Source organism: Rhinopithecus roxellana, chromosome 3 (assembly GCF_007565055.1).
Source record: "Rhinopithecus roxellana isolate Shanxi Qingling chromosome 3, ASM756505v1, whole genome shotgun sequence".
NCBI classification, from domain to species: Eukaryota; Metazoa; Chordata; class Mammalia; order Primates; family Cercopithecidae; genus Rhinopithecus; species Rhinopithecus roxellana.
The window spans coordinates 148,088,435-148,101,395 of record NC_044551.1 but is presented as its reverse complement, the minus strand read 5'-3'; the positions used below and the strand labels follow the sequence as shown (position 1 = coordinate 148,101,395).

The window sequence follows — 12,961 nt, the reverse complement described above, 5'->3', positions numbered from 1 at the left end:
AGGTCAACTCATCAACTCATTATGCCAACTCAAAGAAAAATTAATACTGTTCTACTGTTTTAACCTTTGGATAACATTTTCAACCTTCAGACAATTCATATATCTGCTGCTTGATACTTCCTAAACTAAACTAATTTTTTTTTAACTAGGTAAAAAAGGTTGAATTACAAGCAATAAAAAGAACACAATAATTCCCTGGCAATATATTAACTTCATACATTACACAATAAAAATTAGGATACTTTGTGTTCTTTAAATAGTGTCTTAATTATCCAAATATTTTAAAAAATTAAGTGGAATTTGAAATCAGCTTACTTTAAATCCACTTTCTTTACTCTGGTTGCTTATAAAATTTTACGAGGCTTTATCAAAAATTGTTTTATTCCTTTGTGTAAAAATATAACACACACAAAAAATGACTTTTACCGAAAGATTCATGAAAACCAGAGGAGAAAATTCAACAATGCCAAAGAGCTCAGATGAAGAAAAATGGAAGAGTTATGTGAAACAATGAGTAAAGAAGGCACAATTACCTAATTTTACTTTCTCCTGGTCAAAAGGCATTGTTTTATCTTAAGTATTATAAAAAGGAGCTGTCTGGAGCATTATGGTTATAACATTTGGAAGATACAATGACATAAACCTTTTATTACTTTCAATTGATGTTTTGCCTGAAGCTTCTCTCAACTAAACCTTAGGGCTATCTCCACTTACAAAAACCAAAAAGAATAGAGATAGACATTCTAAATATTACACTAATTCAAATTCAAAGTAAGACATACAATTGTTACATTTAATGTTTAAAGGGTATATTTTTAGCAAAATACTTTAAAAATGCAAAGGGGATGAAAAATGGCCGCTGACACTTTGTTGGAGAGACAACAGGATGCAGTGGGCACAGAAGCAACCTGGAAAGCGCGTGCCAAAGCTAGGGGCAGCCGCTGCTCAGCACCCACTCATTGGTTGCTGCATGTGGGATAAAGGGCCGGTACTGGCATATTTTATGCTCTGCTCCAAGAAAAGTGAGATTTCTCATTTTTTAAAATGTAAAAGCATCTTGATTTTTAAATGGTGGCAACAGATTGAAAACATGTAAAAACCGGATGTGGATAAATACCAGTGATACCCTCTGCGCTACCATATATTCTATACATGGAGAGGAAGATAAGCAGACTAGTCTACATCAGGTGTGTGCAATCTTTTGGCTCCCCTAGGCCTCACTGGAAGAAGAACTGTCTTGGGCCACACATAAAATACACTAACACTAATGATAGCTGATGAGCTAAAGAAAAAATAATCGCAAAAAAAATCTCATAATGTTTTAAGAAACTTTATGAATTTGTGTGAGGCTGCATTCAAAGCTGTCCTGAGCCACAGGTTGGACAAGCTTGGTCTATTTCCTCTCAGTCTTCACTCCCTTCACTTTTCAATTTATGGGAAGGTGAAGGGAAACAGCAAAAGATCTCGAGATACAAGAAGTATTGCATTCAGAAATGCAGAGCGATTTTCTTGCTTTTAAGACACAATAAACCACCTAAAATTACGCAGGGAATGAAGCTGACCAGGAGGAGAGATGAGGGAAGGTGAGGCAGGTAGGTAAAACATGGTGGCAATCTTGACTCTGCAAACCCAGCCTTTCATCACTACTGGTATTACTATTACTGGGACCTGATTCACTAAGAGCAAAGAAATGTATTTATCTTATATGATAAATTCAGTTTAACAAGAAAAAGCAAACATAAACTGAATATGCTAATTGTCAATACAATCATGTTCTACTTTACTATTTTACTAAAAAGTATTCTACTTTACTTTCAAAATGAACATATTTAGTGATCAAATATAGTTAAGGTTTTAAATGAGAACATTTACCTATTGGATTAAAAACATGCATTTTCAGGCCTATAGGAAGTTTTTTTTCCCCTATGTGGATATTTTCTATCTTTTGATCAGTAGTGTTATTCAGTGTTATTTGTATAGAGACCATCTTATCACCAAAAATGCAAGGCTGTCTTGGAAAGAAATAATGGGCAGCTAGTCCTTTTCCACTCATTCGATGAAGCAGCACGTGAGTTTTTGTTGGTACAAATACAGGAGTACTGACCTATTACACATGGGAAAAAGAAAAAAAGATGAGTTAGTGAATATAGTTATTCTTTTAGAAAACACACAAACATTTATGACATTTAATTCTTGGTTCCCCTAAAGTATTATATGAACTACAATAACAAACATTAGTAGGATATCACACACATAGATATTAGTCAGAAATGATACAAAGAAGTAAATGCCCTCAAAACTGTATGAAAATTTCTCTGTAACCTCCAAGCATATATTAATTTTTTTTACAACATAAGCTTAATAAGAAGAGTATAATCTCAGTAATACAAACATACTCATTTTTTTTTTTTTGTGGGGGCGGGGGAGGGATTTATAAACTTTGTTAGCTTTTTTCCCTAGATCCTCTGTATTTGGCCATCTTGCTAACTTTCTCATTGGTTTTAACAGTTTGTCAATTGATTTTCTTGGGTGTTTTAGCCAACTACCAAAATGAACATCTTGGACCTTCATTTCCAATCCTGACTCTTTGAACTGGTTTTTTGTTTTTATTTTCTTTCTCTGTAAACTGAAGACCATGGCCCCCAGGATAAGGTGGCTTCTTCCTTTGCCTTAATGATTGAAAAGATCTCTAATTTAAGATCAAGTTAACTATTCACTTACATTTTCTTCCAGTCCTTTGAGGGTTTCAAATTTTAATTCATATGGAATTGATTGATTTTGATATATTGACTCCATATTTAATTATTTTTCTCCAGATACATGAACTAATTGTCCCTACATGAGCTAATGAATAGTCTTTCCTCAATGATTGTAAATGCAAAAATTCTAATTATTTATGTACTAGGAGATATTTCTGGGCCTTGATTGTCCTGTTAAACCAGTACCATATTGTTTTATTTTTTATAGACCTACAATATAATTCAATTATTTGGTAAAACAAATCTTTCCTTGTTTCCCTCTCCCAATATTTTCTTGGCTAATCATCTTTCACCCTGCTATTGAACATTAGACTCTTAATTAAATTCTTCCCTCAATCTCATTTTGATTGAAATCATAGGCAGCATATGAAATAATGAAACACTGTCCATTCTAAAACCATTCAAAATATAAGTATTGCATATTAGGCTTGACCTGACATGGGCAAGCATTAAAAAAAAAATCAATTTGTAATTAAACAGGCTTGATTAAGATTTTTTCCTGCCAACTGTGGTCTCCCAACTAGATTATCTATTACAGTTTTGAGAGTATATATCAACCTATTAAACATTTTCACTATGCCATGTACACCTGATGACATTACAAACTTAGCAATTATAGTAATGATTTAAAGTTCAACAAAAATCCAAGAGTTAAATATCATATATACAAAATGATACATCATGCCTTCTAACCATCATTAAAACATAATATTCTTTCTCCAAAAGCTCAACAAAAAATGTGGGCAATTTAAAATAATCATCACCTCTAATCCCAGCACTTCGAGAGGCTGAGGTAGGAGGATTGCTTGAGCCCAGGAGTTTGAGAACCAGCCTGGGCAACACGGCGAGATCCTGTCTCTACAAAAAATGCAAAAAATTAGCTGGGTGTGGTGGCATGCGCCTGTAGTCCCAGCTACTCAGGAGGCTGAGGTGGGAGGATTGCTTGAGCTCAGGAAGTTGAGGCTGCAGTGGGCCATGAATGATTAGGTCACTGAACTCCTGCCTGGGTGACAGAGCAAGATCCTGTCTCAAAAAAAATAATAATAATTAAAAAATAATAATAATAATCATAAAAACTTACGGGAAAGTTTATTTGTAAAATATAATAATTAGCTAAATTTAAAATTTTGATTATATAAAATAATAGGGCTACTGGCTTATTCATTCTACTTAAACCTTCTGATGATGATAACAACAATCTAGTATTTTAAGTTTTCAAATCACTTTCACTTCTAAGGTTAGGTTTTTCTTGAATGAAAACTATTTTCAAAACTCTTCTGTTTCTTTCTTTCTTTCTTTTTTGAGACGGAGTCTCGCTGTCACCAGGCTGGAGTGCAGTGGCGCAATCTCAGTTCACTCAGACAGCTCCAGACTCTCCTCGGTAACTGAGACCAGGCTTTTCCCATCAAACTCCCTGAGCTACTGCATGCAGTACTCATCAGTGGGCTTGGCCATATATACTAACTCAAAGGCCCACTTCTGCACTTGCTCCACAAACACAGAGCCGGTCACCTGCTCTTTGCTCTCACCAGTGATGCTATAGATGGATTTCTGTGTCTCTTTCACGCAGGAGACATATTTTGACACAGATGTCATCTCATCTCCAGACTGGGAAGTGTGATACTGCAGCAGCTAGGACACGCGTCGCTGGCTAGTGGAGTTTTTGTGGATTCCAAGCTTTAGATTTTAATTTTTAAAATTCTAAAATTTTATTTATCGAATTTTTATAGATAAGGGTTTCACTCTGTCATCCAGGCTGGAGTGCAGTGGTACAATCACAGCTCACTGCAGCCTGGAACTCGTGGGCTCAAGTGATCCTCTTGCCTCAGCCTTTTAGGTAACTTGGACTACAGGTGTGTACCACCATGCTGGGTTAATTTTTTAAATTTTTTGTTGTGATAGTGTCTTGCTTTGCAGCCCAAGCTGGTATCAAACTCCTGGCTTCCAGCGATCCTCCTGCCTTGGCCTCCCAAAGTGCTGAGATTACAGGGGTGAGACGTCACAACTGGCCCAAGCTTTAGATTTTTAGATAAGGCCTCATTGAATTTCTTGCCATTCTCCCTGTCTCCTGCCAGCTCAGAGAACAGCTCAAGGCACTTCTTAACAGTGTTTTTGTGAATGACTGTTAAGATTCTGCTCTGTTGGAGCATTTCTTGAGAGATGTTCAGGGGCAGATCCTAAGTCAACCACATCAAGGATTAAAGCTGAGATACTCCAATATCATCACAGCTGTCCATGATGAACACACGATGGACACAGAGTTTGTTGTTCTTTTTTCTTCTAATTCTCAAAGAAGTCAAATGGATCCGAACAAGGGATGAATAGCAATGCTCTGAATTCCAACGAACCTTCCACAAAGAAATGCTTGACTGCCCAGTGGTCTTCCTAGTCACTGGTGAAGCTCTTGTAGAATTCTCTATACTCCTCCTGGGTGGATGTCATCAGAGTTTCTGATCCAAATGTTCTTGGTCTTGTTTAATTCTTCCCAATCAATGATTTCTCCTTGATCTTGTTGGTTTTCTTTTTCTTATCCTTACTGTTGTCATCTTCTTCATCTGAACCCACATCTTCAATCTTGGACTTTTTCTCATCATCTCTATCTTCTGTTTTTTGGTTGTTTTTGTTTGTTTGTTTTGAGATGGTGTAACACTCTGTCACCCAGGCTGGAGTGCAGTTGTATAATCTCAGTTCACTGCAACCTCCGCCCCCTGGTGGATCCTTCCACTTCAGCCCCACAAGGAGCTGGGACCTAAGGTGCGCACCACCATGCCCGCTTAATTTTTTGTATTTTTTATCGAGTCGGTGTTTCACCATGTTGGCTAGTCTGGTCTCAAATTCCTGAGTTTAAGCGATCTGCCCACCTCAGCCTCCCAAAGTACTGGGATTACAGGCATGAGCCTTTGTGCCTGGCCTATCTTCCTCTTCTCTCTCACCTTTCTCTTCCTCTGCCTGTCATCACTGATTTTCTTCTCTCTTTCATTCTCCAAAGAAAGGGTAATGGGATAGCCTATGAACTGGAAGTGCTCTTCACTACTTCTTTGACCTTCCTCTCTTCTAAGTACTCTATCTGGTCTTCTTTAAGGTGGAGGGTCACTTTGGTACCCCTGCCAATGGGCTCTCCATGGTCAGCACATACAGTGAAGGAACCCCCAGCGGAGACTCCCAGGCATACTCTTCATCATTGTTGTGCTTTGTGATCACAACTACTTTCTCTGCCACAAGGTAGGCAGAAAAAAAGGCGGCACCAAATTGCCCAAACATGGAGATACCTGCACTACCCTGAAGAGCCTCCATAAATTCTTTAGTACCAGGGAATGTACTTTGACTTCGGTAGACACAGGCATTGACATGACCAAGGCTGATCTCCTAATTTGGGAACCATTACCATGGGTTGGGGATTATGTCAATTTCCAGCTCTTCACCATTGTCCAACTTGGAAGGGTTTGTAAGGCTCTCACAGCAAATCTTGTCCAATGCATCATAAACATTAGATCAATTCCTGAAGGAAAATCTCCTCATTAGAATAGAAGGTATTGATGACGAGAGACATGAGTTGGCCAATATCTCCCTGAAAGGCAAGATTCCACCTCCTCCTCTTCACGTGCACTTTCTCAGGCATCTTGAAAGAAAAAGGCTACAAGTACTAGAGATCAAGGTGGGCTGGGACTGTCCAACATGCACATGGCACCAAGGCTGCACTGGGATGACTCCAGAGCTATATATTTTATAGTTATGGATTTATACTCAGCAAAAATCTTCTTTTTCCCCATCAATTCCCATGCTACTGAGGCTATGATAATCAATCTTAAATATAAGCTCTTATCTGGCTAATTATATTTTTCAGTGTTACATGTTTATTTCCTTAATGATAAGCATATTGGAGACAGTGACCAGGTCTTACTTTTATTCTACATTGTTCCACAAACATATTTGTCATCAAATCATTAAATAAATGTTGGTATAACAAGCTTTATCTCTGTGAAAATACATAAAAAGTTGGCCCACATATTAGGGAAAGAAAGCCGAAACTGTAATGTAAAAGGGAAGACTATCTGAAAGTTGGAGAAAGGCAAGGGTAGAGGAGTGGGACTAGAGCAGAACAGAAACAAAGGTCTGGTTCACAGTGGCCAGGAATTAGTACTGCAGATATCACACAAGGTGGTTAGAAGTACGCCTTTGGTCATTTAAGAGCCATGAAGCCTTGGCAGACTCACTGATTCTTTCTCTCTGTCTAATCCTAGGACATATGGTCCAAACATTTATTTTATGTTTTCAACTTTGTCTCAAAAGTCTACAGCTTTATTATAATTGTCAAAACATATGTTAAGGGATGAATAAAGAAAAAAAAAACAGTATAATTCTCTCCATTCATTCTTTCCACATTCAACCAAGTTTGAGGCAAAAAGCATTCTCTAATGAATTCACCATCTAAAAAGGTCCTCCCTTACAACCTCCAAAGGTTATTTGTGGTAATTCCCAGAGGTCTACACACTCTTTCACAATAAACAGGATCATAAATGACACTTCATGGTAATAATATATACTTGTTTAACTACAGAAAGGTAATAAATGAAAACATAGCCAGGTGTGGTGGCTCGTGCCTGTAATCACAGCACTTTGGAAGGCCAAGATGGGCGGATTACTTGAGGTCAGGAGTCTGAGGCCACCCTGGCCAACATGGTGAAACCCCATCTCTACTAAAAATGGAAAAATTAGCTGGGTGTGGTGGCATGCACCTGTAATTCCAGATACTTGGGAGGCTGAGGTGGGAGGACTGCTTGAACCCAGGAAGCGGAGGTTGCAGTGAGCTGAGATGCTGCCACTGTCCTCAAGCCTGGGTGATGAAGCAAGGCTCAGTCTCAAAAAAAAAAAAAAAAAAAAAAAAAAAGAAAGAAAAAGAAAATGTTTGATTACTTTTTTACCCTTGTTTCCTAAGTTTATACAAGTCATATTAAGCCAACCTTCTCCAGCATCTAGATAAAATACATAGGTGATATTTTGTTCAATATACCCAGTGGGTTCCATAAATCCTTCAACTACTTCCATATATAATACATTTAATCCAATATTATATTAATACTAATATATATTAAGACTTTAGTTCAATATTTTGTACATCAGACCAGGTATCAATATTCCAGAAATATATATGAGATCCGTGGCTGCTTACATTCTAGGATGCTCAACATTGCAAATGGCATTCTTGACTTCATATTTTATAGACACCAATGATTTATTAGATGCAAAAAAAGATAAAACATAAATTAATTACAAAGTAATCTAGATTTGGGCTCTGAAAATGAGGGTTTAAGAAAAAGGGAAGATTTAATAAGTCTAAACACAATAGATGTAGCGCAGAGGTTGCAAACTATAACCAACAAGCCAAATATGGCCTGCTGCCTGTCTTAATTTAATTTGATGTAACTTAATTTAGGAGAGCTAATTAAACATGAGGCCAAAGTACATAAGAAAGCAGCAGCCCTTTATTGCAAATATGCACACACTCTCGGGCAAGGTTCTCCGGTCCTCAGGTATGGGGCCAGGGAAGTTGTGCCAGCGCTCTCGGGTGAGGTTCTCCGGTCCACGAATGCCGGGGGCGGGGGTGGGGGCCGAAGAAGTCACCCCGGCTCCTGCCCGGGGTGGACTTTTATGCATTGGTACTGGAAGGGGGAGGGCAGTGGGCAGGATAAGGGCGTGATAGGGGCGTCTCCATAGGCGTGGCCGGGTAAGTTTCGATCTCTTCGGATTGACGTCACCTGGCGCATGCTCGGTTGATCTGCATCTTCCTGGGCGCGGGCTGCATTTTCCCGCACGCGGGAAAGTTGGTGAGGAAGAACCCAGAAGCAACATGGATTGTGCCTTCTTGTTCACCTTCCTCCATCTTGTCCTTTCTCCCTCACCCAAACACTGCCTATTTTTTAAAAATGTCACTGGAACACAACCATACTCATTCATTTACATACTGTCCTTGACTGCTTTTTTACTCTACAATGGCAGAGGTGAGTAGTTGTAATACCTAAAACATTTACCATCTGGTACCTTTACAAAAAAAGTTTGCTGGCCGGGCGCGGTGGCTCAAGCCTATAATCCCAGCACTTTGGGAGGCCGAGACGGGCGGATCACAAGGTCAGGAGTTCGAGACTATCCTGGCTAACACGGTGAAACCCCGTCTCTACTAAAAAATACAAAAAAGCTAGCTGGGCGAGGTGGCTGGCGCCTGTAGTCCCAGCTACTCGGGAGGCTGAGGCAGGAGAATGGCATAAACCCGGGAGGCGGAGCTTGCGGTGAGCTGAGATCCGGCCACTGCAGTCCAGCCGGGCGACAGAGCGAGACTCCGTCTCAAAAAAAAAAAAAAAAAAGTTTGCTGACCCCTGATCTAAGGGCACAAATGTTCGATCCTTGCCATTCCACATTCCTTCCCTTGTTGTTGGAAAGAATTCTCTACAGCAGAGGGTCCCCAGTCCCTGGGCCATGGACCTGTACCAGGGCATGGGCTGTTAGGAATCCGGCCACACAGCAGGAGGTGAGCGGCTGATGAGAGCAAGCATTACCGCCTGAGTTCTGCCTCCGGTCAGATCAGCGGTGGCATTACATCCTCATGGGAGTGCAAACCCTACTGTGAACTGTACATGCAAGGGATCTAGGCAGCACGCTCCTGATGAGCATCTAATGCCTGCCTGATGATCTGAGGTGGAACAGTTAGTTTCATCCCAGAACCATCCCCGTATTCCCAATGGTCCATGGAAAAAGTGTCTTCCACAAAACGGGTCCCTGGTGCCAAAAAGGGCTCTACAGGTCCCACGTCTTCTGAGCAGAAACATTAGCAACTTTGCTTCTGAAGCTCTTTTCAAAGATATTTCTACAGCAAACAGCCTTTGGAAGACAGAGGTGATGCCTCCCTCTGGGGCAGGTGATAGATTTGTTTGTTTGTTGTCCAGGATTAGGAAGATAAAATCTCCCTCTGGGGCAAAGGCTGCATAGATTTGCTAACAGTCGTCTGATAAAAACCTAGAATCTTTTTTTTTTTTTTTTTTTTTAATACTTTTAAGTTCTGGGATACATGCGCAGAATGTGTAGGTTTGTTACATAGGTATACACGTGCCATGGTGGTTTGCTGCACCCATCAACCTGCCATCTATGTTAGGTATTTCTCCTAATGCTATCCCTCCCCTAGCCCCCAAACCCCCGACAGGCCCTGGTATGTGATGTTCCCCTCCCTGTATCCATGTGTTCTCATTGTTCAACTCCCATTTATGAGTGAGAACATGCAGTGTTTGGTTTTCTGTTCCTGCGTTAGTTTGCTGAGAATGATAGTTTCCGGCTTCATCCATGTCCATGCAAAGGACATGAACTCATCCTTTTTTATGGCTGCATAGTATTCCATGGTGTATATGTGCCACATTTTCTTTATCCAGTCTATCATTGATGGACATTTGGGTTGGTTCCAGGTCTTTGCTATTGTATATAGAGCTGCAATAAACATATGTGTGCATGTGTCTTTATAGTAGAATTATTTATATTCCTTTGGGTATATACCCAGTAATGGGATTGCTGGGTCAAATGGTATTTTTGGTTCTAGATCCTTGAGGAATTGCCACACTGTCTTCACAATGGTTGAACTAAGTTACACTCTCACCGACAGTGTAAAAGTGTTCCTATTTCTCCGCATCCTCTCCAGCATCCTGTTGCTTCCTGACTTTTTAATGATCACCATTCTAACTGGCTCGAGGTGGTATCTCATTGTGGTTTTGATTTGCGTTTCTCTAATGACCAGTGATTATGAGCTTTTTTTCATATGTTTGTTGGCCACATAAATGTCTTCTTTTGAGAAGTGTCTGTTCATATCATTTGCCCACTTTTTGATGGGACTGTTTGATTCTTTTCTTGTAAATTTGCTTAAGTTCCTTGTAGATTCTAGATATTAGAACTTTGTCAGATGGACAGATTGCAAACATTTTCTCCCATTCCTTAGGTTGTCTGTTTACTCTGATCAGGTTAGCCTCCTGTAAAGCAACACATTGCATGTGCAGGCTTCACCTAGCCTTCAGCATGTGGGGCTCAGAGAAGTGATGCAAATGATGCTACTTTGGCTACTGCTGCTGCTGTAACAAATTGTCCTTTGTCTCTGACTGAGGAGTCTTGTGTCTTCTACCAGCATTCATGAAATTGTTGCAGATTAACTAGTTAGCCTGTAAGTAGGGTAACATCTCAGACTCTTTACCGTTCTTGATGCTTGATTAAAAAAAAAAAAAATTTAACAATTCCCAGAGCCACTTATTTCAAACAGCTAACACTTAGACCACCATATACATCTGTGCAGTGACAACTGACTGAAAGGGTGGATAAGAGCTAAAATCCAGCTTACATTCAAGGGAAACTTTTTGGAATCTGCACAATGGTGCCATACAGGCTAGTGGCTTTACTAATCAGAATACAACTTTACATAGTAGAGGTTACTTTTTTTCTTTTGGCTTTCCTTTATGAAAATCCATGCTATGACTTTAATTTTTCCTGTGGGTTTCCAGGATATGTTCTGATAGCCGACAACAAAGTGTCGAGTAAGTCCAATGACAATGCAGAATAAGAATTCATTGTTTCAGAATTGCTTTTATTTGGTTCAAGACTAAGCACTGGCCTTGTGAGGAAGCTTTGCCCCCAACGCTTCTTCACTCTATAGTGGTTATGTATGGGATTGTCAGCCCAACACACCCTACTATTTTCTAGAAACCTTGACACATTCAGCACATGATGGAGCTGGCAAGTTCTAATGCCGCCTCATGACCGGCTGCAGTTAACTGGTTCAGGGATGGACATTTGGCCCAATGAGTTCCTTTCCTAGGATTCCTTTCCTAGGAAATTTGAGCCAGACTCTCTCAAGCAGTTAATATTCTGAGATTTAAAACTCTAATTTTTGTCTGTGGCCACATTTCCTGCCACATTGTTCAGTGAGAAAAAAATAATGAAGCAAATTTCAAAGAAAAGCATAGATGAGAGACAGACAGACTAGCTGGTAACTTTGATCTGGATGGTTCTTGAGGCCCAGACACATTCCTGTCCTTGTTGAAGTTGTTTTCTCTGAACTCTAGCTGTAATTTCCTATTTATTTATTTACTGCTTAACCCAGTTCAAATTGGGATTCTATCATCTATCTCCCCCATTCTACTACTGGTTGGGATTAGTCAGATTTCAGGACACTAATTGGAAGGGGAAATAAGCTTGTAATGGGAGAATGCCCCTTTGCCCCACTTTCTCTAAAGTGCTGGTAGACATGGAACCAGGAGATCAGAGACTCAGGTAAGGATTTTGATTAGATTGACCCATATGTATCTGCCATATGTGTAGGTCAAAAACAGTAAAATTATCAATTTCATGTGATTCAACTAATAATTTGTTTTGGATCAAGGCTACTTAATCCTACCTTTAATAGAAAAGAACCTTGAGTCCTTGATGTGGGCCATCCTAACTCACTGGAGTTCTGTATTGTGGTTAGAGAGCAAGGTCCACTCTGATAACAAAGTACGACTTTGCCTTTATTTGTCCTCTGACCCTATGTATCCCTTGGGCATCTTGGGGAGAAAGGTGGTAATGTGCAAGAATGAGGTATTTCACAGCTCTCTGTCCAATAAGAACACCGTTATTTCAAACACAAAGTAACTACTAATCATTAATCATTACTCACCATTAATGTATTAATTCATGCTTTCATGTAACTAACATTTATTCAATGAGTTGTACCAGCCCTGTGCTAAGGAGTATGATACAGAGACAAAGATGAAGTATCCTAGTCCTCAAGAAGTTTATTGTTTAGCCTGGGAAAACAAAGTAAATCAACTAGTGTGATAAATGCCATGACAGAAGCAGGCTCAGTGGACTAGAAGAACACAAAAGTCATAGCTGACACCTGAGGGAGTCATTATGGATAAAAACCCAGTTATTTTAATGAATTAATCTGGCTATTTCTCACTACTACCACTGTTACCAGCCTGGTCTGAGCCACCACCATCTATTATCCGGATTATTCCAAGAGCCTCCTAATTGGTTTCTTTGCTCCTACCCCTGCATCCTATTGAACATAGACTGAATTGCTGTTAGTCTATCCCGAACACAGTAGCTAGAATGTATCAGTCAAAGTTACATCATGCACTGGGGTGATGAAATAATTTGTACACCAAACTCCGTGACATGAGTTTACCTATAAAACA

The 12,961-nt window shown here is 39.7% G+C and overlaps 1 protein-coding gene and 1 pseudogene across 1 annotated transcript in view; both read right to left on the bottom strand.

Annotated features, from left to right (window-relative positions):
• The window catches only part of AP3B1 (adaptor related protein complex 3 subunit beta 1), a 305,763-nt gene that overhangs the window by 35,078 nt on the left and 257,724 nt on the right, over positions 1-12,961 (bottom strand). The window contains exon 23 of the mRNA XM_010356679.2: positions 1,873-2,104. Coding sequence (XP_010354981.1) covers positions 1,873-2,104 — 232 coding nt within the window. The remainder of the gene's footprint in view (positions 1-1,872; positions 2,105-12,961) is intronic.
• Positions 4,113-6,378, bottom strand: LOC104656963 (annotated as a pseudogene).